Consider the following 26308-nt stretch of genomic DNA (forward strand, 5'->3'; position numbering starts at 1 on the left):
CAACATGAGATTGTATTCCCCTCTGCTTTAGCGAGTCACTCTTTGCTACTACCCACAGAATGAATTTGGGAGAAATAATCTAAAACATAGACCTCCAATGTCTTCCCCTGATGCCTGATGATGCGAGAACAGAGGTGTACAACTCAACAGCTGATTAGCTGGGAGAAAACTGTAAAACCCACTTCATGGAGGCTCTGACCCCTCGCTGACTCTCCCTGAGATCTCAGCACAGTATAAAACCCACCGCTTTTTACTGGCAGGATTTTGTTATCAAATGCTGAGCTCTCTGAAGTGGCTGCCCTTATGATTCCCAGAGCTCCACTCCACATTCCAAGGGCCTGCTGGCAGGGCTGTCAGATTGGTACCCTGGACCAGCCTTGTAAATTCCTTTCCGTGGAGATACAGAACACCTCTCTGCAGTGCCAAGTTCTCCACTTACAAGGTGCAGAATTTATTAGACTGAGAAAAGATGAAAAGGAAACCTGCCCCTTTAAAGCAGTTTTACATACGGTTTCTTTATTAGAGCTCTGCGCGCTTGGAGCTCTGCGCACAGCTGCCTGAGTCTTTCTGAAGAGCTACAAATGAAAGGTTTTGCACTGAATCAATGGGAACTGCTCTGCTCTGTGAACATCTTTTGCCTTCATTTCTATAAATCGAAAACCAGGCACTGATTCCAACCCCAACTCCCTGGGTCCGGTGCTCTCTGGAGATCTGGTCACTCTTCACTTTGAGCCTGTGTTTCTACACCACACTTTCCCTTCCTTCTGAACCCAGGTACCTCCTTTGGGCTGTCCCCTCACTCTGCCCACTCCAGTGCACAGGGCCCCTCAAAGTGATGTGCTGCATGTCCTCTGCCTGCCCACGGCACCCCCGGTTAGCCAGCAGCATTAGCCTCTGTCCCAAGTTCAGCCCCCGGGGTCCACAGAGTCTCCTCTTTTGGATACCGTTTCAGCTCCAGACGTAGAGCTGCCCCATCTGCTTTCAACATGTTGCGTCTGACATTAACTAATGTCTCCTATTAGCACTGAAAGAAACCGATCTGGAAAAATTCATTTTCAAGTGGAGTTCAAACAGGCCACAAGGAGAAGTGGATTCTTGACTGCACACAGGATTGTTTTTGCGGTGAAGCCAAGCGTCTGAGAAACCGGTCAAGGGCACAGACGACAAGAACTTCTCTCTCTGATTTACTAACTGGGAACAGGAAAGGGAAGACAAAATCCACCCACTTCAAAGGGCCAAGAAGGTGAATCACAGAGACTGTGTGTGCGTGTGCGTGCAAGAGTGTGTGTGTGTGTGTCAGTGACAGAGAGATGGAGCAGGAGCCTCCTCACACACCTACCGGCAAAGGGTTAAAGTTCTGGTCCACAAGGTGATTATGTCCATGGTCAAAAAACGAGCGTCGCATCACTACCTCAATGCCCTGGTTGGCCAACATACCCAAGGTGTTCAGCCACCTGGAACGAGGAAGAGAGCTGTGTCAATAGGTGGCCGGAGGAGCACACTTGCTGAGTGGCCGGCTGAGAAACCCCCAAAGGCATGTTTCTGTCCCAAGGGCCACGCTCCAGTCGTTTGCACTGGGCACTAGCTCCAGGAGAAGGCAATATATGAAGGTGCTAATGTCTCCGTTCCACGGGATCGTTACGACAGAAGCCATGTCGAGCACTTTATTGTTCCACATAGATGAACTGAGGGACCTCAGACAATTTTACCAGCTGGATACCTAGTGCCTCTCCCCAGTCCTGCCACACCACGTCACCCCTGCACACATCAGTTCTGCTTGTCCACACCTCCATCACCGGAGCCCATACACACTCCCACTATCACCCCTACACACACATTGCATCCTCACACCCAGCCACATCACTACAACCCACGTGCACAACCCTAACCATCACATCCCCACACACACCATACTGCCCTGGTATATGCCTCCTCCTCCCAAGCATCCCAGACTGTAGCAGGGTGCTGTTGCAAAAGCACCTAATTAGCCTCTGCCCAGTCAGCTCCAATCAGGGGAAACAGATGGGGGCTGATGGAAAAGGCCTGATGCCGGCCTGAGGATTGGCAACACCTGCCAGCCTGACAAGCCAAGGGCTATAAAGGCCGGGAGGGAGTCAGAAGGCAGGGGGGCAGCCCGGGAGAAGCCAGTCAGGGAGGGAACTGGAGGCCTCCTAGCTGACGGCCGACTCTGCCTGTAAAGGAGGTTGAATAATCCTGTAAAGCTTGTAAATAGAGAAACACCGGTGGTGGGATAACTGCAGGTAAATAAAGACACGGGTGTTGCACAACCCTGAAGCCTCTCTGAGCCTTACTGGGGGCAGCAAGAGGGCCCCAGGAAGAGGGGCGGGTTGTGGACCCTGTTACACAGACCTACAGACACACCTTACAACTCTTTCCAGAAAGAAAGATAATCTTCTAAACCTCCGATTATTGCAGTCAGCTCTAACCCTAGGAACTGGAACTATGCAGCAAGAGACCACAGGCTGCTCTGTCATGCCAGCCAGCAAACCCTGGGAACCATGAACATCTTGGGCTTCTAAGGTGTAAAGAAACCGGATTCCAAACTGGAGCCGTACAGAGCTCCTTTATAGGCTCTTGCTTCAGATGAGATTGCACACCCCTGTGAATGAATGAAGGAGTGAGTGCCGGTGAGAAAGCATGTCTGCAGCTGAAAGAAAAGGGCAAAGAGCTGGGGACCCAGCGACATGCCAGGGGGAGGGGGTGCGGGTCTCTCTGTGGCCAGACAAGCATGTCAGGTGAGCGATGGAGCCGCTTTCCTTCCCTCTCGAGACAGAATCAGGGGTAGAACCGGCCGGTTTTGTTCACTCCCAGCTCTGAGATGCCCCGGGAATCGGACTGTTCCGAATAGTCCCACGCTTTGATTCCTGTGGCCGGCCTGGGCCTGTGGGGCTGTTCCGCTTTCCTGTCTCCATCCGTTAGGCAGGAGGGGGACAGATTCGTATCTCGTGTGCCCTGCTGTCAGCCCAGAGCTCCTCGCCTGTGGTAATGAGACTGCTCAGGCGCAGAGCACGAGCCGTGGAAATGTGCGCTCCCAGCAGAGCTGTGAACCTGCTCCCAGCTGCAGACAGCTCCCCCCCGCCCCATTGCACTGTAGGAGTGTGTGTGGGTCCCACGCCCCACCCAACTCACAGGAATCCAGCAGCGTACGAATCCGAGAGATTGTTCATGCCTCCAGCTGAGGTGGCTCCGATACCTTCAAGCCAGATCTTCTTCCCAGGTGCATAGGTATTTACCACCTGTTCATAAAACAAAAAGAGCAGGAGACCGTCATCCTGTCCCTCGGCTGCAGGGTGCAGGTCATCACTGCCTGGCCACTGGCAGGAGCCTGAGAACAACCAGCCAAAGCAGGAGGTTGGCCAGGAGCAGCCCGCCACAGAGCCGGGCAGGGGAGCCCAGCGCCCGGCTGAGCCACTGGGGATGCCAGAGGCCGCTGTAGTCTCGACCCGCCTGACACGGCAGAGGGTGAAAGTGGGCACAGGCTGCGACGCTACCTGATTAAACTCGGACCACGGAAATCTTTGTTGCTACCACCATCACATAATTGCAGGAAACCTTGTACAAAAGCTGTCTAGTGAGGTGTCCATGGAAAGGTTGTGATTCGCTGAATGTGGTTATGCTATTTGCACGCATGGATCGTATTTGTATCTGAAGTTATGAGTATTGGCTCTGTACCTGGATTTCTAATGTGTTTGTTCTGGGAAACTCCAACAAGCCTGCACATCTTAGAGAGACTATGCAAATTAAGTGGATCATCAAGGAACATTTAACTCACAATGGAAGACATCGACCTACCCTGAATGGACTTTCCTGTGAAGAACATGCTGTTTGGGGTATAGGTAATGACTTTTACTGGGACTAAGTGAAATCAGGCATGGACATGTGACTTGCCCATGTGACCCCAAACTCCATCTTTTACCTGTAATTTTCCACCAGCAGCAGTGAGGGCTTTGTTTGAAACATTGGATTTCCCTCTGCATGGCAGAAGCTATGAAAGGCGCTGGAAACACCTCCATTTTGCCTCTTTCCTGCTCAAGGCTCTGGACTGTGGACTTATACTAATAGGAGCATCTAACCAAGGGACTGAGGACCTTCCAATGATTTGGAAGCTATCAGAGACTTGACTTAAGTCATCAGTTTATTCCATCACTGCTACAAGCCTGAACCAAGAACTTTGCAATTATTGTATGTATTTGATTCCTTTAACCAATTTTAACTTTCTTTCTTTCTTTCTTATAAATAAACCTTTAGATTTTAGATATTAAAGGATTGGCAAAAGCGTGATTATTGGGTAAGATTATTGGGTAAGATCTGAGTTGTATATTGACCTAGGTGTGTGGCTGGTCCTTTGGGATCAGAAGAACCTTTTATTTGATAGGTTTCAGAGTAGCAGCCATATTAGTCTGTATTCACAAAAAGAAAAGGAGTACTTGTGGCACCTTAGAGACTAACCAATTTATTTGAGCATAAGCTTTCGTGAGCTACAGCTCACTTCCTCAGATGCATAAAGTGGAAAATACAGTGAGGAGATTTATATACACACAGACCATGAAAAAATGAGTGTTTATCATACACATTGTAAGGAGAGTGATCACTTAAGATGAGCTATTACCAGCAGGAGAGTGGGGTGGGGGGAGAGTAAACCTTTTGAAGTGATAATCAAGGTGGGCCATTTCTAGCACATTTCCAGGAGTTAACAAGAACAGTGGGGGTCACTGGTCACTCTGGTCACTTGATTTCTGACCTAAAAGTGACTATTCTTCAACAAAAAAACTTCGAAAACAGACTCAATGAGAGACTGCTGAATTGGAATTATTTTGCAAATTGGATACAATTAACTTAGGCTTGAATAGAGACTGGGAGTGGTTGAGTCATTATACAAAGTAAAACTATTTCCCCTTGTTTATTCCTCCCTCCCCCCCGTTAACTCCTGGAAATGTGCTGGAAATGGCCCACCTTGATTATTACTTCAAAAGGTTTACTCTCCCCCCACCCCACTCTCCTGCTGGTAATAGCTCATCTTAAGTGATCACTCTCCTTACAATGTGTATGATAAACACCCATGTTTTCATGGTCTGTGTGTATATAAATCTCCTCACTGTATTTTCCACTTTATGCATCCGATGAAGTGAGCTGTAGCTCATGAAAGCTGATGCTCAAATAAATTGGTTAGTCTCTAAGGTGCCACAAGTCCTCCTTTTCTTTTATTTGATGAAATTGGTTTTAAAGAACCACTCATCTTTAAGTCTAGTGTTTTGGGTGGTGATACAAGGACTGGAACGCCTACGAAAATTGCTTTTCTGACTTCTTGTTAGCCAGTGTGGTGAACCAGAAGTTTACTTTTGTTGCTGGTTTGGTATATCTCATAGGAGAATAACCACCAGTTTTGGGGTGTGTCTGCCCTATTTCTCAGCAGTTTGTCCTGAATTTGGTATTCTCAGTTGTGACCCACGATGGCCTGGTGACAGGCATCAGGGAGCAGGGAGGTGACAGGTGCAGGAACAGTCAGGCAAAGCACATGCAGTTTCCAGTCCTGTCGGGCCAGATCTATGATGCGCAGAGGGAGTGCTGAGGGATCCCCACCCCCAATTGGAGAGACGATTGAAGGGATTTCCCTGCCTCTGGGGGACTCTGCTAAATCTCCCTCAGTAGAGAGCCCTGCCCCATGGGCTCAAAAGCCTGTTCCTGGAAGAATGCGTACACAGCTGACGGCAAGCGTGGTCCTTTGGGCTGGGCTGGGCACGTGGATCCCACAGATGCTGCTCCCGCCCCTGCACAGGAGTTTGGAAATTTCTCACTGAGCAGCACCACTCAGGCTCTCGTGCTCCTGCTCCTGAAAGCCTGGTGGGCGGGGCGACCCCAACTGCCAGCCAGTTTCTTCGCCATCCAGGGCCTGAAGGGTCAGACTCTGAGCTGTGGGGCTGGAGTGTGGGGCCTGGGATCCACATGCACATCCACATCTCAAAGAACCACAATTATTGTAAGGCAAGTGTGACACTGAGCCAGCGAGGGTTAAACAGTCAGCAGGCTACGGGCCCTAAAGATCAACCTTCAAGAACATATTAGGGAAGTACTGAAGTGGCAAACAGTCAGCAAAGCCATGGACAAGAGCTCCATATCGTTAGCAAATTAGAGGTAAATACTAATTGTATTTGTCTATGTTTACCTATATCAGGGTTGGAAGGGACCCCAGAAGGTCATCTAGTCCAACCCCCTGCTCGAAGCAGGACCAATTCCCAGTTAAATCATCCCAGCCAGGGCTTTGTCAAGCCTGACCTTAAAAACCTCTAAGGAAGGAGATTCTACCACCTCCCTAGGTAACGCATTCCAGTGTTTCACCACCCTCTTAGTGAAAAAGTTTTTCCTAATATCCAATCTAAACCTCCCCCACTGCAACTTGAGACCATTACTCCTCGTTCTGTCATCTGCTACCATTGAGAACAGTCTAGAGCCATCCTCTTTGGAACCCCCTTTCAGGTAGTTGAAAGCAGCTATCAAATCCCCCCTCATTCTTCTCTTCTGCAGGCTAAACAATCCCAGCTCCCTCAGCCTCTCCTCATAACTCATGTGTTCCAGTCCCCTAATCATTTTTGTTGCCCTTCGCTGGACTCTCTCCAATTTATCCACATCCTTCTTGAAGTGTGGGGCCCAAAACTGGACACAGTACTCCAGATGAGGCCTCACCAATGTCGAATAGAGGGGAACGATCACGTCCCTCGATCTGCTCGCTATGCCCCTACTTATACATCCCAAAATGCCATTGGCCTTCTTGGCAACAAGGGCACACTGCTGACTCATATCCAGCTTCTCGTCCATTGTCACCCCTAGGTCCTTTTCCGCAGAACTGCTGCCTAGCCATTCGGTCCCTAGTCTGTAGCTGTGCATTGGGTTCTTCCGTCCTAAGTGCAGGACCCTGCACTTATCCTTATTGAACCTCATCAGACCACACACTCACTGAATGCTGGGCTGCAGCAACAGCGGTCTCACAGGTCCAGATGGGTCTCTCCAGGGTCTGCAGGAGACAGGCTTTCACAGGAAGGTGTTATTCACACCTGTCTGATGCAGCCCCAAAGTGTCTGGCACTCAGGGCCAGCCCACAACATTTTGGCATCTGAGGCTGGGCGCTCAAATGACACCCCCATGCCCCTTCACTTGGGCCAAAACTTTGAAAGGTCTCAGTTCTGCTTTCTTCCTGTTCTACTCCTCTCATGGTACTGCTCTGCTACCTACCCCAATGACGGAGAACTAACGGCTTAAAATGCCTTGTTCAAAAATTTTAAGTAACACTTAACTTTCAAATGTCTGAACGGCAAATGTAACTTTTCTTGTCTGCATAGTAAATACTGGCATTTTTATCTGTTTGAATAATCAAAGTGGTGCTTTCCGTGCCTTCTTGGTTGCAAAGATTTGAACTGCTTCCTGAAGGTCCACAGTCTGGGCCAGCTCATGCTTTGTTGAGATGGTGGCAAGGCCGACCAGCCTCTCCTGTGTCATTGTGGCGTGTAGATGTGTTTTTATTAACCTCAGCTTGGAGAAGCTGTGTTCTCCACTGGCAACTGCTACAAGAAGTGTTAGAAGTATGCGCAGAGCAACAAAAGCATTTGGAAAGAGGGTGGTCATCTTATTTGTGCACATATATTCCAGAACAGCTTTTGGAGTTGATCCTGCTGACATGTATCTTGAAAGGGCTTTCAGTTCATCCCCTAAATCACTCGCATCAATATCGCGCATGTCATCATGTGTCATCAACACTGTCTCTAGTGCCCTGCATTGCTGGTGTCGGTCTTCTTCAGGTATAGTGGGGAGTTTTGGAATATCATACAACATCCCAAATATACTTCTGTGTTCCTTGAGCTGCATGAAATGTTCTTCACCTGACTGTATTGCACAATCTAGCACCTGGTTAAAGAATTCAACTTTGAATTGTTGTTTGGGGTCTCTTATGGGATTATCCCGTGCCTTGTAATGTCTTCTTCGGTGACTCTTGTACTCTTGAATGGGTGGGAAAATAGCTTCAGTGTGAAGTTCCTCTGCCAACTTCTGTGCACTCTTCAGAACATTTTGAAATCCCTCATCTGACCGGTAAAACTGTAGGTATGACTTTGCTTTGTCCAGTTGTTCCATTGCTCCAGATATATCAAGGTCAACACCTTGGAGTCTCTTGCTTACAACATTTATTTCAAACAGTATGTCATGCCACAACACTAAGCCACACGGAAATTTGAAGTTATGTATGTTTCTGGTGATTTCATTTCCCTCTGCCACTGTTCTCCCACGAACAGTTCCTGTCATAGCATTATCCTCCATAATGGCAACTATGGCATCATCTATCTTCCCAATTTGGTGTTTGATAGGCTTTATTGCCTCCACACGACTTTCCTATTGTGTGGCACTCAGTGGTTTCAGTGTCAGAGAGGATGTTCCCAGATGTTGCTTCAAAATTTGCCATCAATGAGTTGATGCAGAGAAAAATACACAGATGCTTTGAATTACATTAAAAAATTCAGCAGCCTCACGAGAAGCTGATGCTGCATCACTGACCACCAAGTTCAATGAATGAGAACTGCATGGGACAAAAAAAGCTCGAGGGTTTAGCTCTCGGATCCGTGTCTGCACTCTTCCTGTTCTTTCCTCTCATGTTGGCACCATTATCGTAGCCCTGACCTCTCCTGTCAGCTATCGCAATTCCCGTCTCTTCCAGCTTTTTAAGAAGCACATTTGTCACACCCGCTCCTGTAGCATCATCAATGTCAATAAATTCTAGAAAATGCTCTGACAGTCACCACTGCAGGGACATTGTCACTAGGCTCTGTTGTTGTTGTTACAAAACGCACCATTAAAGTCGTTTGTTCCGTATGGCTGATGTCAGGTGTGCAGTCCAGAATAACAGAGTAAGATCTTGCTGACTTCAGATCTGCCACAATCTGCTGTTTGACTTTTGTTGCCAGAAACTGTATGATCTCATTTTGAATGGTTTTTCCAAGGTAGTGGTGTGTGTACATCTCTTGGGTGGTGACTCAGATGCTCTGGAGTCCAGCATCAAAGTCAGCCATCAGCTCCACAATTTTAAGGAAGTTTCCATTGCTTGGCACATACAGCTGATCTGAAGTGCCACGCAGGGCTAGGTTTTGGGTTGCAAGCATTCTCACAAAGGCAATGAGCCTTTTCAGAACATTTGGCCAGTAAAGAGACTCTGATGCAATCTTCTCTTGATGCTGATCATCTGTGGTGGCCTTTAACCTTAGTCTCATCTCAAGCTCTTTCCACCTGCGGAATGCTCTCTGGTGATTTGCTGCCTTCTCATGGCATGCCAGATTTCTAGCCAAATGTTTCCAGTCCTTTGTTCCTGTAGAACCCAATGTGGCTGGAACATTAGACTGGAAGAGTTTTTTCAACAAAACCAGTATGCAGCATTCTGGGTTTTTGAGTACATAAGCCATGGCCTCTCCACTTTGTCACCACTGGGGATTTCACGCCAGTAATGTGCTGGATGGAAACTTCTATTTTCATTGTCTTTGGGGAACATGAAGTTTTTCACTTGCTGTGGCCCGTGCAGTACAAGGAAGTCCCTCAGGCTACTGCTCAGGGGGGTCCACTGTCCTGGATCCTCTAGACTTAAGGAACTAAACTCAGCAGCTGCTGTTTCCTTGCGCCTCCACCACACTCTTCTCTGATCCACACTTTTCTTCAGGACTGTGCATGGTTACATCCATTTGCGGTGAAGATATGGATGCTGCAGCAGCTGCCAGGTCACCTGCACTCTGACTGACTGGAAGATCAGGCAGCTCCTCACCACTCACATCCTCACTGGGGCCGGAAGGCTCACCGTGAACATTTGTGTCTGTGTATCTCGGGAGAGCTCCTTCCTGCTTAGATAGAAAAGCTTCCTTTGCTTTCTTTCTTTTTCTGAATGCTGCCCCAGAGGGGCGTTTTCTTCTTTCACTCCTGGCTGCTGTTCTGGGCCAGCTAGAGTGGCTCTCAACACTCAATTGAAGGGGACAAATAAACAGGCTGGTAGCAGGGCCTGAGCAAGGGAAGAGATCAGCGTCTTAAGGGCCTCACTGGCTCCTACTACTTCAGTTGACGGCCTGTTCTCCTCCAGTGGGTTCAGGGAAGCAGCAGGGAACAGGAAGCTCCCCGAGAAGCTGGGGTTAATCAGTCCAGGCCCTGGGGGGGCTAGAGAGGTACCCAAGAGGCTCCTCCTCCTCTCTCTCCCTGCATCTCCTGCTGCTTTCTGTGATTCCCTCTCCCCTTGTCTCCTGCCTGCCTGTTCTGTCTCTTGTGCCCCCCTCCTCCAGCCCAGCTTTCCCACATCTCTGTGTGTCTCCAGCAGAGAGAATCCAGACTCACCAGCAGCAGACACCATTTTCTACACCCGGGGTCCTAGGGGCGCCCCCCGCCCCCAGTCTGACACCTGAGGCGGCCGCCTCAGTTCGCCTCATGGTAAGGCCAGTGCTGCTGGCACTGGCAGAGAGGGAGGGGCACAGCCCCGTTCAGCCCACCCCCCCCAGCGACTTCACAGCGGAGGGAGGGCAGCACCACCACCTTCCCTTCGCCCTGGTGAATCCCCTCCCAGGCACGTGGCACAGGACGACGTGAATGGGGTTGGTGAGCTCTGCTGGAAGCAGGTGGCATTCATACCTTGCTCCTAATAGACCACCTGCCCACCCGCAATCCACACTGCCCTCCCTCCTGGGGTTCGGCTCTGTACTACCTCAGACATTGCACCCCAGTGCCTAGGGTTTCCCTGCGCGCCCTCTCTGCCCCACCCCGTCTTCCCGCTCGCCGGAGAGAGGGGCGCCAACCCTTTTGGTATCGTGGCTGGAACTAACTGTCCCCGGCTGGTGGCAGGACTCCGCAACGGTCGCACGGCGTCTTCTGCAGGCAGGGGTCGGGCACCCGGGGCCGCCCCTTCGTCAGCTGGTTCCGAGAGCCTGGCTTAGCGTTAAACCCACTCTCCCTCGTTTACTTGGCGCTCCTGGGCTGTTACTGCCCCTGCCTGGCAGACCCCGGATTGTGCATTGCTCTCATTCCACTGCAGCCACTGATTTACACCAATGCAGGATCGGGCCCTAGGCAGCTGTTCCGGAGACGAGCCGAGCCCCAGCAGGGCGTCACGTCTCTGCAGGTTGCCTCTCGGAGAGCCTCCCCCTTTCAATGCTAGGCCAGGGGCTCGCGGGCTCCGTGACAGCACTGCCCATTGGAACATGGAGGACGTCATTTTGAAGCGCAAAATAGCTTCCTCTGCAGAGCGCGGCCTCAAGGCTCATGGAGACGTCGCTCTGCAAAGCACACACCCTACATGTGAGGTCATGCTCTGTGGCGCAGAACGACGCCCTCTGCAGAGTAGGGATCGCTGTGACCCCATGCGCTGCGACCCACCGTTCCGGAACCGCTGCATCAGGCCCTGGGCCCTCACAATACATCTACCCAGTGTTTTGGAGCCCGCGGGAGCGAGCATCCCAACCTGGCTGGACAGACTTGGGTTACCGGGACTCACACAGCACTCTAGAAACAGCTGTGTAGACCGTGCCTCGACATGCCAGCTCAGGCGGGAGCTTGGGTTCCGAAGCCTCGGGAGGGCGCGGACGTCAGACCCTGAGCTGCAACTTCAGCGCACTGGTGACACCGCTGTTTCTAGAGCTCTAGGTAGAGGCCCGCTAGCCCAGGTCTGTCGAGCCAGGCTTCAGGGGGAGGCTGGGAGGCCCCACAATGCTGTATAGACGTACCCCACTTTCCATGCTCCATCACTCCACGCCTGGGTTCCTGACCTCAGCACCTCTGGGCCTCACCAGGGCTCTTTCAGAAAGCTTAGCAGCTTGGAGCCTGCCCCTCCTGGGAGCCAGACGGCCAGCAGGCATTTGCAGCGACCCAGGACAGATTTTTCTAAGCACGACCCGTGTTTATTAGTCAGCTGGAATTCAGTGTTTAGGGACAGTGAGTGGAAATGCCCCGGCCTAATTGGCCAGTTTCTCTTTGCTCAGTTAGGCAGTCCCACGTTGCACTGGACGGGCAGGCAGGCTGCCTGCTTGCAGCTAACCGCCCTGGCCTTACTCTGCTGGAAGTTCTGGAGAGCCGGTTTCCTGTCCCCCTTCCTAATGCCTTGGGGTTGGTCCTTTGTCTTACGTCTCGGTTATGCTGTTTTCATGTGTACTGCCCGTCCCCCTGACGCACGGGTTCAGGTAGGGGACGGGCTGTGGTCAGACAGGTAATTGTCCATCCACATCCAACAGATCCTCTGGGCTGGCTGTCATTACCATGGTGTCTCCATGGTAGCTTCATTCACATGCTCACAGTTCTTGTTAGTCCATTCATACTAACCTGGCATGATCCACACCTGGTCAATTCATCATTTAGCCCCCCGTCTCTGGAAAGAAATTAACCCCTTTGGTGGCAGTACAAAAGTGAGTGGGAAACTGAGTCATACAGGCTTTTCATAAACCCCCCCAGAACTTTCCCATGTTCTCCCTGCAGAGCTTTCCCATCTCTCACTCACTGCTCCTATCAGTCTCTCCAACACCCCGCTGCTGCTCCAACCACGTCACTCCCCCACCCCCACTTCTGGGTCCCTGCGCTGCCTCCCCATCTCTTTTTGTCCTTGCCCTCACCTTCCAGATAACTGGACCCCTTCCTCCATCGCCGCCCAGCCCTGCTCCCCGCATCTCCTTCCATAGCTCTACCCCAGGTCTGAGCAACCTCCTGTCTCAGCACACCAAGCTACACCACCCTCCTCCAGGCCCCTCACAGCATCTCACGCTGCCTGGTTTTCACCCCTCCGTGCACCTGCGCAGGGTCAGCGTAACCCTTGCCCCTCCCCAACACAGCACAGATCACGTGCCGCAATGGGAGATGTTCTGCTCAGCTGGGCCCAAAGGAGACAAAAAGGCTGATTGAGTCACACAGTCAAAGCCCCCAAGGACAGAGCTTCCTGCCGTCACAGATCAAACAGCAAGAGAACAGCATTTCCTCAGGCCTTGACTCTCTCTTTAGCTTCCCCACTTCTGTTGCTGGCATACTGCCCACCCCCACCCCTCCAGGACTCGGGGGAGGCTGCCCATGAAGCTTGTTTACAAGGTGAGGGACACAGTTTGGCTCTGTGCTGCATCGCCAGCAGACCCGAGGGGGCACTTCCCCTCTGCAGCACCAGGGATGCCCGGCCTCACCCTGCTCATGTCTGAGCAGAGAGGAGGTGCCATTCTTCCCCCCGAGATGCCAGATTCTGCCCAGAGAGGAAAGGTCCCTGTGTATCGAGAGAAATGCTCGCAGCCCAGGAACGTTGAGCCAGACACTGAGCCCGAATGCAAGAGATGCTAACATCTCCGCTAGCAGGGTGCAGCGTAGACCTGTGGCACCAGAGCACCCCTGCCCGGGCACCAGCCAGCCGCAAACATGCCGTCCCTGGAGTCCCAAGACTGTGATGGCACCGAGGTGACAGGAATGGAGGCTCCACATAGAGGCCAAGTAGGCAGCAATTTACGGAAAAAACCCAGGTGCTTAGGTCCCAAATCCCAGGGTGCCAGAGCCTTGTGGCAGGTGCTGGAGCACAAGAGCCCAAGCACAAGTGACAACGCCCCCAGAAACGGAGCTTCTGTATCAGACCTGAGCCGCAGGCAGAGCAGGAAGCGGGAAAAGGAAAGTCAGGGGTGCCCGGGGACTGGAGATGAGTCAGTGCAACGTCCGTGCAGAAACTGCTTTGTTGGCCACATCACTGGAGTGGATGGGAACACTCTAAGGGAAGCGTTTATAGCCAGCAAGGGGACCCCTTCCAGGGGCCGGCTCACTCTCTACCCCACTACCGCTGCCCTCAAGGGTAGAGCTGGAGAAGTCCCGCTAGCCCTGGGCTAAGGAGCTCCTGGGAGTATCAGTACAAACCCCGAAGAGATGTGAGGTGTGATGGACGTTTCAGACAGCCAGGAGCTCCCCTCCCATGACAGGAACACCCTCCTGTGCCCAGCACAGAGCCTTCTCTCCAGATTTCCCAGCTCCTCCAGGCAGTGGTCACTAGATGTTTGCAAACGCCAAAGAACCAGGAGCATTTTTGTTCCTGGGCCAGTGTGGGCGGATGGAACACGTGGCTGGACTGGGTTCCCAGGAAAATGTTAAGGACGTCAGCGCTGAGTTGCTTCCCTCGCAGCCTGTGAGAGTCAGCATCCCTGACGGAAGGCCCAGAGGTGCTGGCATTCTGCCTATAATTATCTAAGCCCGCCACCTTCCTGAGCAGAGAGGAAGCAATAAAACAGGAGAGTGTCTGAGCCCAGCTGTGCTAATCAGCCGGCAGGATGCACTCGCTCCCAGTGAAGCTGCATCCCATTAGCGCCCAGCTCCGCGTGCTCTCAGCTGCGCTGCAAGTCCCACAGGACTCCTTCCCCCAGCCCCAGCAGCTCCTCCAGGCTTCCCGAGACTCAGGCCCCTGCAAACCCCGGTCCCTGCCGGCCTTCCCAGGGCCCTGCGCCTACCCCCAGTGGCTGCTCACGCTGCAAAGAGGAGCGATGCTGGGGCAGTTGTCATGGCATGCAACCCTGTGTAGGGTTCAGTGCTAGGGGGCACTGTGTAAAACGAACCTCAGCCGCACCTGGCAGAGCATTAAGGGGTCGAGTGATGAGCACAGCCGGGGCGTGTAGGCAAGCGCTGCAGACAGTTCCCATCCGGTACAGAACACGCCAGCAAAAGGGCATCCAGCATCTTCAGAGCAGGAACCCAAGAAAGGGTCTGAACAAGCAGAGGCCATGGGGCCCAGCACTCCCCCTTGTAACACACTGGTCCCCTACCAGTTGTCACCTCGTCCCTGCCCGCTCAGAGTGAGAAGTCTGCCAACTCTCAGCTTCTCTCAGATCGGGCCCCCTCCTCAGCTCCTTCCCTGGGCCAGCCCCACTGGGATCGCTGCCCAAGCTCTCCGGTGACACCACAGTTCTTCAGGTTTGGATCCTGTTTCCCACCTCTGAAAATGCCTCCCTTGACCTTCTCACTCCATGTGGCCATTTGTTCCCTCTGACGGCCCCCTGGAGCCTTCCCTCGCAAAGAGGGAATGAGCCCCTCCCTGCACCCATACCCAGCACAGCCGTTCATCCTCCCTGCCTGTGCCCAGCCCAGCATCCTGGTGATACACACGGTCCCTGTGACGGACGTTTCAGACAGCCAGGAGCTCCCCTCCCATGACAGGAACACCCTCCTATGCTCAGCACGGAGCCTTCTCTCCAGATTTCCCAGCTCCTCCAGGCAGTGGTCATGAGATGTTTGCAAACGCCAAAGAACCAGGAGCATTTTTGTGCTCCTTGTGCCCTTTCACTGGCTCCTTGTGCCCTTTCATTGGCTCTCACCACCAAACCCTCCAGTGGCAGGAGCACGCTAGGGTTATTTCTTGACATGGTCAGCGATTGTCCCTTCCACTTTGCTGCACGGCCCCTCAAGTCCCTTCCCCGTATTCTCTCCGCGTTGCTTTCCCATCCCTACAGTCTCTCCAGATGAGAACTGCAATAGTCAGGCAGAGCAGTGACGAGTGGTATAAAAACCTAGACAGAAGAGAGAGACAACACGTCCTCCAGGCCCTTTACCAAGGGCGTAGCCCCTCGCTGAGATTCTCCCATTTGAAGGTGTCCTGTTTTTATTGCGGGGCTCGCAACTGAGCACGCAGCGCTAACGCCCGGTCCACACTGCAGCTGAAGCCACTGGCTCCCTGGCTCAGCGCGTTTCCCGCCCAGCCGTTGCTAGCACGCTCCAGCCCCGTCTGCCGCCCAGCATGGACAGGACAGGCGTCCTGAGACTCGTGCTAGCCGGTCAGTGCTGTAGGTTCAGACGCAGCAGGCTGAGGAGTGCCGGGGTTTATAGCACCCTCAGTCACCACATGACTGCCAGGGAGAAAACAAACTGCTGTTCATGAGGACCAAGGAAACTTGTGCTAGAATCATGCCAGCAGTAACGGCTGGAACGGCGTTACAGCCGTGCTACCAAGGCCCAGCACTAGCCTGGCGTAGGGCAGACCTGCGGCCCCACTGCGTTTCCCTTGGTCACAAACACGCACTTGGATCACAGAGCGAGCTCAGGTTTAGTCTGGCCTGAGCTGTTTTCAGAAGCCCCCCAGCCTCCACTTCTCAGGTGCTGCCAGGTGCTCAAGGCCCTGCTTTTTGCTCCGTGTGGTTAGGAGCTCTGGAGGTGGGGGCCCTGCTCTGGGCTCTCCTTGCCCCTCTCCCATGTGTACGGGGCTGTTGGCCCCTCACTGAAAGTCAGTGGGGTTTTTTGGTTGGCCTCTTGCAATACCAAAAGAAAGGGGAAGGCCTGAAAAGAAATCAGGATCCTGAGACTGACAGTCCCCAGGGCCAATGGAGAGAGGCCAACGCTCCAGGTCAGCACGACTGACAGGGCAGGCAGGCCAATGGGGGAGCCAGGGGCCTGGGGGCCCGTCCTCGGGGTGAGCTGGGGCAGAGCTAAGGGGAGAGCAGCACCAGAGCCAGCGGAAGCAGAGCAGGAGCCCAGCAGGCGGAGGCGGGCTGGAGGCAGGGCAGCAGCACGGAGCCCACCGACGGGCAGCCTGGAGCTGCGGGGCCGGAGCCGGGGAGCAGACGCGGGCCGGGCCTCACAGAGTCCTGCAGCTGAGCGCAGCGAGCGGCTGGGGAGAGACGGGGTCCCTGGGCAGAGGGCCCAGCGCAGGGAGACGTTGCCAGAGAAGAGGCCTTGCAGGCTGGACTCAGAGCGGGGTTGTGACCCTGACAGGGGGTCTAATGCTGGGGAGAAGGGTCCTGTCACATAGAGCCTGAGGGCGTGGGGCCACCCCCAGAGCAGAGTCTGGCCCGCGGTGTCACCGCAGCGTGGCCAGGGCCTGGACGGGGGCCTGGGACATGTGAGGAGCAGACTGGGAACTTTCCTTATGGCCCAGAGACACGGATTGTGCGTCCCCGTGCCCACAGGGCGGGGTCTTGTTTTCCTTTACCTTTTCCATTTTTCCATATTTTTCTTACAGTTGCTGTTTAATAAATCATATGTGGTTTGAACGGAATGCAGGGATCAGTGGGGCAGGGACGTGGCCAGTGTGGAGAGATCACCGCAGAGAGGGGACACCCTAAGCCCTGTCTTAAGTGACCACAACAAGACTGGGGTTCAGCCTCCCAGGGATCAGGGTCACGAGGACTCTGCCATGCACGTTGGAGTCTATTTTTGAAAATGCGAAACTGCAGAACTGGACACCATCAGATTAGGCCTGAATAAAGAGTGGGAGTGGTTGGGTCATTACAAAACCTAAACCTAGTTTCCCCCATACTAATTTCCCCCTACCGTTACTCATACCTTCTTGTCAACAGTCTGAAATGGGCCACTCCCATTACCCCTACAAAAGTTATTTTTCCTCCCTTGGTATCCTGCTGTCAATTGAATTGTCTCATTAGACTGACCTCACACTTGGTAAGGCAACTCCCATCTTTTCATGTATTTATACCTGCTCCTGTATTTTCCACTCCATGCATCTGATGAAGTGGGTTTTAGCCCACAAAAGCTTATGCCCAAATTGATAGGTTAGTCTCTAAGGTGCCACAAGGGCTCCTCATTGTTTTTGCTGATACAGACTAACATGGCTCCCCCTCTGAAACTTAGTGGTCTGTTGAACACAGTATCTACTTCAATGCTGCTTCCTTCAGGGACTTGGGAGGCAAGTCGCGAGAGATGGCTTATTTCAATAAGTTTGGCTTTGCCACCCATTCCTTCGCCTGCTGCAGCATCCCACTCGCTACGCCAACAATTGCAGCAGCCCCAAGAATCCTCCCCCTGCATTGCCCAGGTACCCTTGAGCCCAGCCCATTTCACGCTCTGCTCCTCTGAAGTCCCATGCACTGTGTTACTTCCTTTCCCGCAGGCCTCACTCAGCATTTCACACCTGTTACTACCATGAGTCCCCTGCAGGGGCTATTCCACTGCTACCCCCCTGATCAGCCCTGGCTGGTTCCCATTTGTTAGCCACACTCTGCAAGGAGGCTGGGAGTTCGGCCACCTCCAGTGGCCCGGCTCCTTAGTCAGCTTTCCCAGTCAGAGTCTGGTAGCTGCCATCCCCCATGACCACCACCTGGCTTGACTCGCAGCCCCTTTTGCCTGCACAGGGGCTTCCTGACCTCCCTGGCGAGAGCCAGGTGATTAACAACTGAAAACATGCCAGACTCAAGAGCAGCCAAGATCAAGGCCCCGTCTCTCTCAGCAGTTCCACTGCTGAACACTACTCCTGAGACCAAACGTGCGCACAATTAGGGTCAGTCGTGCAGGTCCCCGACCAGAAGCCTGTGCCAAACCGCAGCCACTAGAGCTGGGTCGCCCTTTCACCCCGCGCAGTCCCTTGGCACTCACGCACTTTCTGGATTTTCCTGATCTGGTCAGAGAGCGTGTCTAACAGGCGTGTTTTCAGGAAGTCCGTCACTTTGGCCACTCGGCCATCAATGTAGTAACTGGAATGAGAATAAGAAGGCAAGAATCAGACAGGAACTACAGCAAGGAGCTGGGAGTAACTCTGTCCCTGACCTTGTCTTCTAAATGTCTGCTGGGCCACACCCAGATGGCTCCTTCACTCAGGCTGCTCATGGACTGGGAAGAGTCCCTAACCTGGGATGGCCCCTGCCTCATTCCCCCTTCCCAAGCACTGAACCCTAGCCATGTCTGTCGCTGGGCTCCTCCGTGAGCTCCCGGTCACATATGTATGTAACAGTTTGATCAAGGCATGGAGTGAACTGCACCTGAAGTGCCAAATGCTCACCTGGAGCAGAAATTACTGGGAGGAGCTGGGATCTCGCTCTCTACTCTTCCGAACACTCAGGGTAGATAACAGGGCAATGGGCATGTAGCAGATACGTCGTAGGGAAGTCAGAAGACAAGGAGTTGGCAGCCGTATCGTGCAGGGATGTTGTAAAGTTCTACTGATTACTCTCTGTGAAGTGCTCTGAGATATCCCACTGAACAGTGAGCAACACCTGGCAGCGGAGGGGTGGAAATTATAGACCTGACCATGTCAAACTGCTGTGTAAGTCTGTGTGAATCCTGGCTTCTCTTCGTAAGATCAGTGCTCTGTCCTTGGACTCCCCCAGAACAGCAGTTAAACCCAACCGCCAGCTGCCAGTGCTCACAGAGACTATTGCCAGGGAAAGGGCCATACGAGCATCCTTCTCTACCTTCCACCTCCGAGGTCTCGTGTACAATACACGTCAGGAATCCAGAGGCTGCACCTGCTGCCAGTCCACTGTCCATGATGCCCAGGGACAAACTGGCAAGTTTTGTTTTCTGTGGCTTGAGGCACCAGATTCTGGTGAGTGCTTAAAGCAGTGGGGAGAGGAGAGCACACTGAAGTACTGTGTGCCAAATCATCCCCATGAAGAGAGCCCAGGTGAGGTCTATGCACCACGGGCATCCCAGCCAAGGCCCAGCAGACTTACGATGCAGAAACCTTCAGCACAGGGGTCAATTTCACACCATGCAAGATGGATACCCGATACCACACAGAGTGACAAGGACTAACTGGGGCCTGGTGGTCACCCTAACAGCAGATTTGTAATTGTAAATGCCCTATAGCCAAAAGTCCCTCTCCTCCTTCAGGTCCCTTCTAGAGACACATTTCTCTGTGCTGCCCACAAATCAAACCATAACCTATGCCACTCAAACACCTGCTCCACTCCAGCAGCTTGTAGGCAAGGGAAGTACGAAAGAGGGACCTTGCAGTATGTCTTGTCTTATCTGGGTCTTTAGCTGCAAGCTGCTAGGGGCAGAGGCTGTCCTCAGTGGTGTTTCGTACGGCACTCAGCATATCATCATCACTTAAATAATAACGTCATTAAATCCCTGACCATGCCGTGAACAGACCACGAATAGCCGGTACCCATGGGACTATACTTTTTACAAGTGAGTTACAAAAACAGCGGGCCCCGGGAATGGCAGGTATTTGAATTTTAGTGAGGGACAGACGCTCTCAAGGACTGAACTGAAAAGCTCATTTAGACTGGCTTGGATGAAAGCACTGTCCCATGGGTTGAAAACTAGCTGAAAGATCAAACAAAGGGTTATGTTAACGGACATGGACAGCAGTTTGGGAGAAGTGTCTACTGAGTGCTGCAGGGATCGATGTCACTTGACACCTTCGTTACTGATCTGGACAGAGAGGGAATGGCACACTAACGTATTCACAAGTGATGATGGGTGGGAAGGTTCTATGAACATCCGTGACAAAAAGAGCAACGTTACCTGAGATTAGAGACAGGGGCAGGAAATAGAATGAAAACCAGCTTGGAAAATATAGCTCACTGAGCTGTGAAAGGCAGGTATTCACTGGGAGGGAGCTGTCTGGGAAGCAAGGATCATAGAAAGGCCTAGATGTGAAGGAAAGCATGTTACTGATGAATCTGTAACATGATACAGCAGCAAAAGAGCTATCTGATTTTGGGCTGCAAAAGCCCAGAAGACATCCTGGAGTGAGGTGGGAATAGGCAGCCTGGCACTGGGAGGACAGGTGGCTCTGCCATTGTCCCAGAGTACTGCAGTTAGTTCTGGGCACCACATCATCAGAAAGACACTGGTTGGCGTCCCAAGAAAAGCAACAGCAAGTATCAGAGAACTGGAGGAACTGCTTACTGAGGAAAGCTGAAAAATGCTGAACGTGTCTAGCTTGGCTGAGTGGTAAGTAAGGGGACTTGACGCAAACCTATGAAGGGTTAAACACTATTGAGGAAGAAGATTTATTAAGCAGAGTAAAAGGGAAGATAACTAGGAGTAATGAGACGAAAGTAAAAAAAGAAACATTGAGCTTCAATATCAGGAAAACCTCTGTGAAAGCCTGTGGAACTGTCTTCATCTCATGGGACATTTAACTAGGGGAGGGAACCAGCAGGAGACTGCATACCATTCACTAGGGACCTCTTGCAAATCTAATATCATGGTGTGACGATGTGAGGCAGCAGGGAGGGGGGAGGGTTGACCTGGGAATGTGCCCTGGGGAGGGGAGACCTGAGAGCCTGTCACCTGAGCCAGGAGGGGGAGGTGACACCTCTGCCAGGAATGTGGAGGGAGGCTGCAGCAGGGAACCTGCTGGGGGGGTTTAGTTTCAGTTTGGGGCTGGGTGGAGGAACACAGGGAACCCCAGGGCTGGGGTCTAAGCTCCCTGCTCCCCCAGAAGGACGTGACTGAGGGGTCCTGGGTGTACCCACAAGCTCTGTTGTGGACTGTGTTCCTGTTGTCCAATAAACCTTCTGTTTTACTGGCTGGCTGAGAGTCTCAGTGGATCCCAGGAAGAGGGGGGCAGGGCCCGGACTCCCCCGCACTCCGTGACACATGGAAAGTTCTTAGCTACTCCAGCAATGGATGCTACAGGAACCCAAAACCGGACATACAGATTTAAAACTAAACTAGGCCAAGCTCAAGAACTGTCAGGAACTCTCCTGCTTTGGCACCACAATGAACTGAATCATCGAATGGGCCTTTTCCATTCCTCTTTTACATGGATCAAACTTAGGCAAGTCCATCCAAAGCCTTAAAAAAAGTAAATAAAAGCACTTTAAAAATCCATGTGTGACTTTAGCAATTGTAATGTCTTTACAGCACGAGAAATGTCTGCCAGGTTTGGATTCCTTCTGATTCTACACACAAGATGCAATGAAATCAAGTGTGCTGGACAAAAGAGTCACATCAATCCAGCCTCAGAAAAGCCAAGAGCAGCCACACAAAGGTAGAGTATTCACAAATCATTAAAGATCTCGCCCCCAGAACAATGATTTCTGTTTAGGAATACTGCAGCTAGATCAAAGGGAGGATTCACCACAAAGTGAGGATGGGTGTTCGGCATGGAGGGGCAGCACCATATCTGCCTTTCGAACACGGGATGAAGAGGTCTTGGTCATATTAGCAAATGGAATTTCTAGGAAAAGGCAGTATAGCGCTTTTAGCACCATGTAATGCTGTGTTTGTTCATGTGGGTCATAACCTCCAGACAGCATCTGCAGCTCAGAAATGATATGGTCAGAGACACCGCCCACTTTACTAGTGACATGCACAGCTTTTAGAAAGAACTTGCACCACAGTTACCATCAAGCATTCCCCAAGATCTCACTGCTTTTTCGATCAACTCAACAGAACTTGTCCGTCATAGTGCCACCTGGTGATGCCCAATAATATTACAAAAAGAAAAGGAGGACTTGTGGCACCTTAGAGACTAACCAATTTGCTCATATAAATGGGTTAGTCTCTGAGGTGCCACAAGTCCTCCTTTTCTTTTTGCGAATACAGACTAACACGGCTGCTACTCTGAAACCAATAATATTACAAGTCACTTACCTTGATCCCACAAGGAGAAACTCCACTATAGTCTGGTTCAGTTTAATAAAATGATGTGCTATCCAGTACCTGATGTCTCATAAGGAATCAGTCAGGTTGCAGCTGACAGATTAGAGAGCAGAGCGGGCTAAGGTGTCATCTACACACGAGCAGAAACGCAGGCTGAGCTGGCTAACAATAGCTCTCAGCAGAAGCAGAGAGAGATGTAGAACAGAGTTGTTCCTTAAGAAGGACACTGAAGGAACCTATGGCTATATGAGCAGATTTGGGGTTTTACAAGAAACGACCGCTAACCAGTGAGAGCGATCAGGTTTAATGCACACCAAGACCATGCCCAAAAGCTGAGCAGCACATTATGGACTCATGAAGAGAAATCAGAAAGCAAGTGGTCAGCCAGCAAAGCAATGGATGAATCGTGCGAGATCCAGAGACAGAGGTTCTTGAGGGAGAATGCTTGGTCCTGGGACGAGCAATCAGAGGAGATCAGCACAAGACAAAGGCTGAAGTGTCTTGCTGTGAGCTCTGAAGAGGATGTGGAGCCAAAGCCTTCCTGCCATTATCAAAGCCAAGACAATACTGACATCCCCAGCCATGCACACAAAGGCACCAGAGCTCCCACAAGCCTGGGAGGCATGCAGAGCAGACTCAGCTATGGACAATGCTATGCAAATCTAATTGTTCATCATTTAGTAATTCCTGTCATGACCATGATAGAAATACAGCCCACAGAAAGAGAGGCACTCAACAAATTAATGACTGGACAGCAAGCACCGTACAGGCTACCATTGCCTGATGCTCATTAGACAGTTCAGATGCCATCGCCTCTAAAAGTGCCATTGAACACAGAGCTAGTGTGTATAAACCTCGCAGGGCCAGCTCATGAAGTTATACTATTGAAACAGAGCAAAGGTTAGAGTGACTATAGAGTTCCCTACACGCCTCGGGAATCTGTATGCATGAAGTCAATACAAGCAGTGCATTTTACAAATCGCTGTCATGCTTCGGGATACAGTTAAGACCAGTGAGAGGCTGTGTTTCTCTGCTTGTATCACAACCTTGAGTGCCCCAAAATGCTTCTGCTATGTGTCAGCCTGGGACACACACAGCCGGCAGCCAGCATGCACTTTGTGTTCTGTAAGTAGGACAGCTCTGCCAGTTATCCCAGACCCACTCTTGACATTAACCCAGTCTGGTAAAGACATCAGGTGACCCCAACACACTCCTAAATCCGAACTTCCCAAAACCCATGTGCCCTGCAATGCCCAGCCCTCTCTTGTAACAATCCGAGGAATAATACCGTCCATTTGTTCCTTTAAATAGACAGAACCCGGCAGCTTGACACACAAACTGGAGTTAATGAACACTTTAATTCAAACACAGCACTGTTGGTGTAGATGAAACAAGCTTTTTAGCAAAAGAAGATAGGATTTCAAGTGAGTTCAAATACAAGGGATAAAGTTCAAAATGGTTACAAGCAAATAAAAAGGAAAACACAAATGTAAAAGTCTAAAACTTACTCTAGCAAGGTGCAGGCTTTGTTCACGATGGCTGTTCTCACTCACCGTCTTCCAGCAAGATGGTGGCTGCCCCCTCCCCACCAGGATTCCCCCAAAGCCCCAAAGTGTTGGTTCCTTGTCGTCTCAGGTAAAAGAGAGAACTGGGGCTTTTCTGCCCCTCTCTTTTACAGTCCAGTGAACTTTGGAAATGGATTCTTCTGAAGAATACCCTGCAGAGCAAAGTTTATTCAAGCTTTGAGGAAGGCGACATGGAGGCTGGTGGTGAAGGAAGCTCCTTGCTGTTTTTTACCACTGCTGCTGTTTGCTAAAATGGAAATTGTTCTGTTTCCTGCAACTCCCCGCCCTGCGGTCTTGATGGCCCTGTTTACTTCTTATATGTAAACTGCGGTAAACCCACAGCCCTATGTTTAGGACAGACCTGTTTAACACCTTCCCCTAGGAATTGTTTAAAATCATCAGCAGTTGCTGCATTAATCGCCCCGTCTGGAGAGGAGGAGGAGGAGTTATTAGTGTCTGGGGAGATGCCTGCTCAGGACTGTTCTCCTATTCCTCTGCTGGTTCTTCGTGGGGCTCAGATGGTATCGTCGCTGATGGTGGTAGCAGAGATCTAATGCTCTCCCTATGTGGACTGAGGGGTCTGCTGTACTGCCTTCTGTACGGCCCACAAGGGTCCCAGTAGGGCCAGTGTGTAGGAAACAGCATGGGTGGGCCCATCCGTGGGGGTCCATACCAGGGTGGTACCTCCTGTCTGTATGTCGACCTTGATTATAAAGGTCCAGATGTTATGGTCGATCTGACAGGAGAGGAATGGTGTGAGGAAAACACCCTCCCTTCCTCATCATCAGCCTCCTCGCTTGAGAATGTGGGAGCTACTGGTGATAAGGGGTACTCTGGTACTGCGTGCACTGGGAAGATATCGGTGCCCAGAAGCGGGGACTCCCATGTTGAGGACACCAACAGATCCTTCTAGTGATTGGTGCGGTGCTGGAGGCTTCGGTGCTGAGGAGGTCGGTGCCGGCACTTCATTGGTGTAGCAGTTGGTGCTGGTGGCACCGCTGTTGTGTCAACATAGAAGCACTGGGGGTGTCAGAGTGGGTCTCAGGGCCGTCTCCTTCAGCGGCATTGACAGTGCTGTGGTGGAGGAGGCAGGCTTGGTCTTGCCACTCAACTCTGCACTGAAGCGCTGGGGAGTGGCAGAGGCCACTGTGCAGGTGGCGCTGGAGGATCCTGGTGCCTCGTATGTGCTGAGCCGCGGTCAGCACTGAGGAGAGCAGCCTGGTTGGAGAACGCTTTCTCTTGGTCTACTCTCCGCGAGGTGAAGTAGAAGCTTGCTTCCTCTATGATTTTTTTGAGGAATGAGCCTTAGCCGAGTTCGGAGAGGTCTCCAGTGAGCTATTCCCAGTGGGGTCTGTTGTCCTGGGTCTGAAGCTGGCCATAGGGACTTTTCCATCAGATGAGTTTAAGCCTCAGGTCTCTGTCTCTGCGAGCCCGGGCTTTGAGGTTGCTGCAGTGAGAGCACTTCTAAGGGATGTGCAACTCACGCAAGCAACAAACACATTGCAAGTGTCCATCCGACATTGGAACCGCTTCCCTGCGTGTCATGCAGTGTTTGAAGCCAGGTGAACCAGGCATTTTTTCCAGTTCACAGCCATTATCCTACCTCTGCTACAGATTTGTTGGGTTTTTTTGAGAAAGAAGAAAGAAAGGTAAGTGTGACGTTCTGTACCTCGTAGGAACACCCTGCACCCCCATGTTCATCCTTGTAAAATGACTGTACAGTATCCAATGCAAAGTTTGTCACGTCGGGTGTCTTCGGAAGGCTCATGATGCACCGAGCAATGTTGCTATAGTAATGTTATAGGTTGTAATTTCATGTATATAATTATGAGACTGAAAATGTGTCTTCATGGCTTAAAATAAGCCCAGGCAAAATCTCTCCAAGAGCAGAGAGGCAGTTCACACTGCATCATGGCAGGTATGGGACAAACCCAGCCCAGTCCCACGGGAAGAAAGGACGCTGGCCCAGGCAGCAACTAAAGGATCTGTTGGACTCTTGAGTGAGTCACCCCCCTTCCTTTGGTCAGTTTGGGACTGCGGTGAGGTAATGCTCATCTGACTCTGAAGGGGAGGGGGCAAAGCCAAGGGGGAAGAAAGAACATTATAAAAGGGAGAGACGTTTGCCATGCTCTTCCTCTCTCTTCCATCTATATCTACAGACACCACCACCAAGTGACTGAAGCGCTGATCAAAGGGGAGAGCCTGGCTGAAGAGCAACCAGCCAGCCTGTGGTGAGAAGCATCTAAGTTTGTAAGGGCACTGAAAGTGTTAAGATCAGCTTAGAATGCGTTTTGCTTTTATTTCATTTGACCAAATCTGACTTGTTGTGCTTTGACTTATAATCACTTAAAATTTGTCTTTTGTAGTTAATACATTTGCTTGTTTATTCTACCTGAAGCAGTGCATTTGGTTTGAAGCGTGTCAGAGACTCCCCT

At 51.6% G+C, this 26308-nt stretch overlaps 1 protein-coding gene across 1 annotated transcript in view; it reads right to left on the reverse strand.

The window, feature by feature from the left end:
* Window positions 1-26308, reverse strand: part of HPSE2 (heparanase 2 (inactive)) — a 272331-nt gene that overhangs the window by 30710 nt on the left and 215313 nt on the right. The window contains exons 7-9 of the mRNA XM_073354666.1: window positions 18344-18437; window positions 3151-3257; window positions 1340-1454 (exon numbers count right to left, since the gene is read on the reverse strand). Coding sequence (XP_073210767.1) covers window positions 1340-1454; window positions 3151-3257; window positions 18344-18437 — 316 coding nt within the window. The remainder of the gene's footprint in view (window positions 1-1339; window positions 1455-3150; window positions 3258-18343; window positions 18438-26308) is intronic.

This window comes from Lepidochelys kempii, chromosome 7, assembly GCF_965140285.1.
Source record: "Lepidochelys kempii isolate rLepKem1 chromosome 7, rLepKem1.hap1, whole genome shotgun sequence".
Classification (NCBI taxonomy): domain Eukaryota; kingdom Metazoa; phylum Chordata; order Testudines; family Cheloniidae; genus Lepidochelys; species Lepidochelys kempii.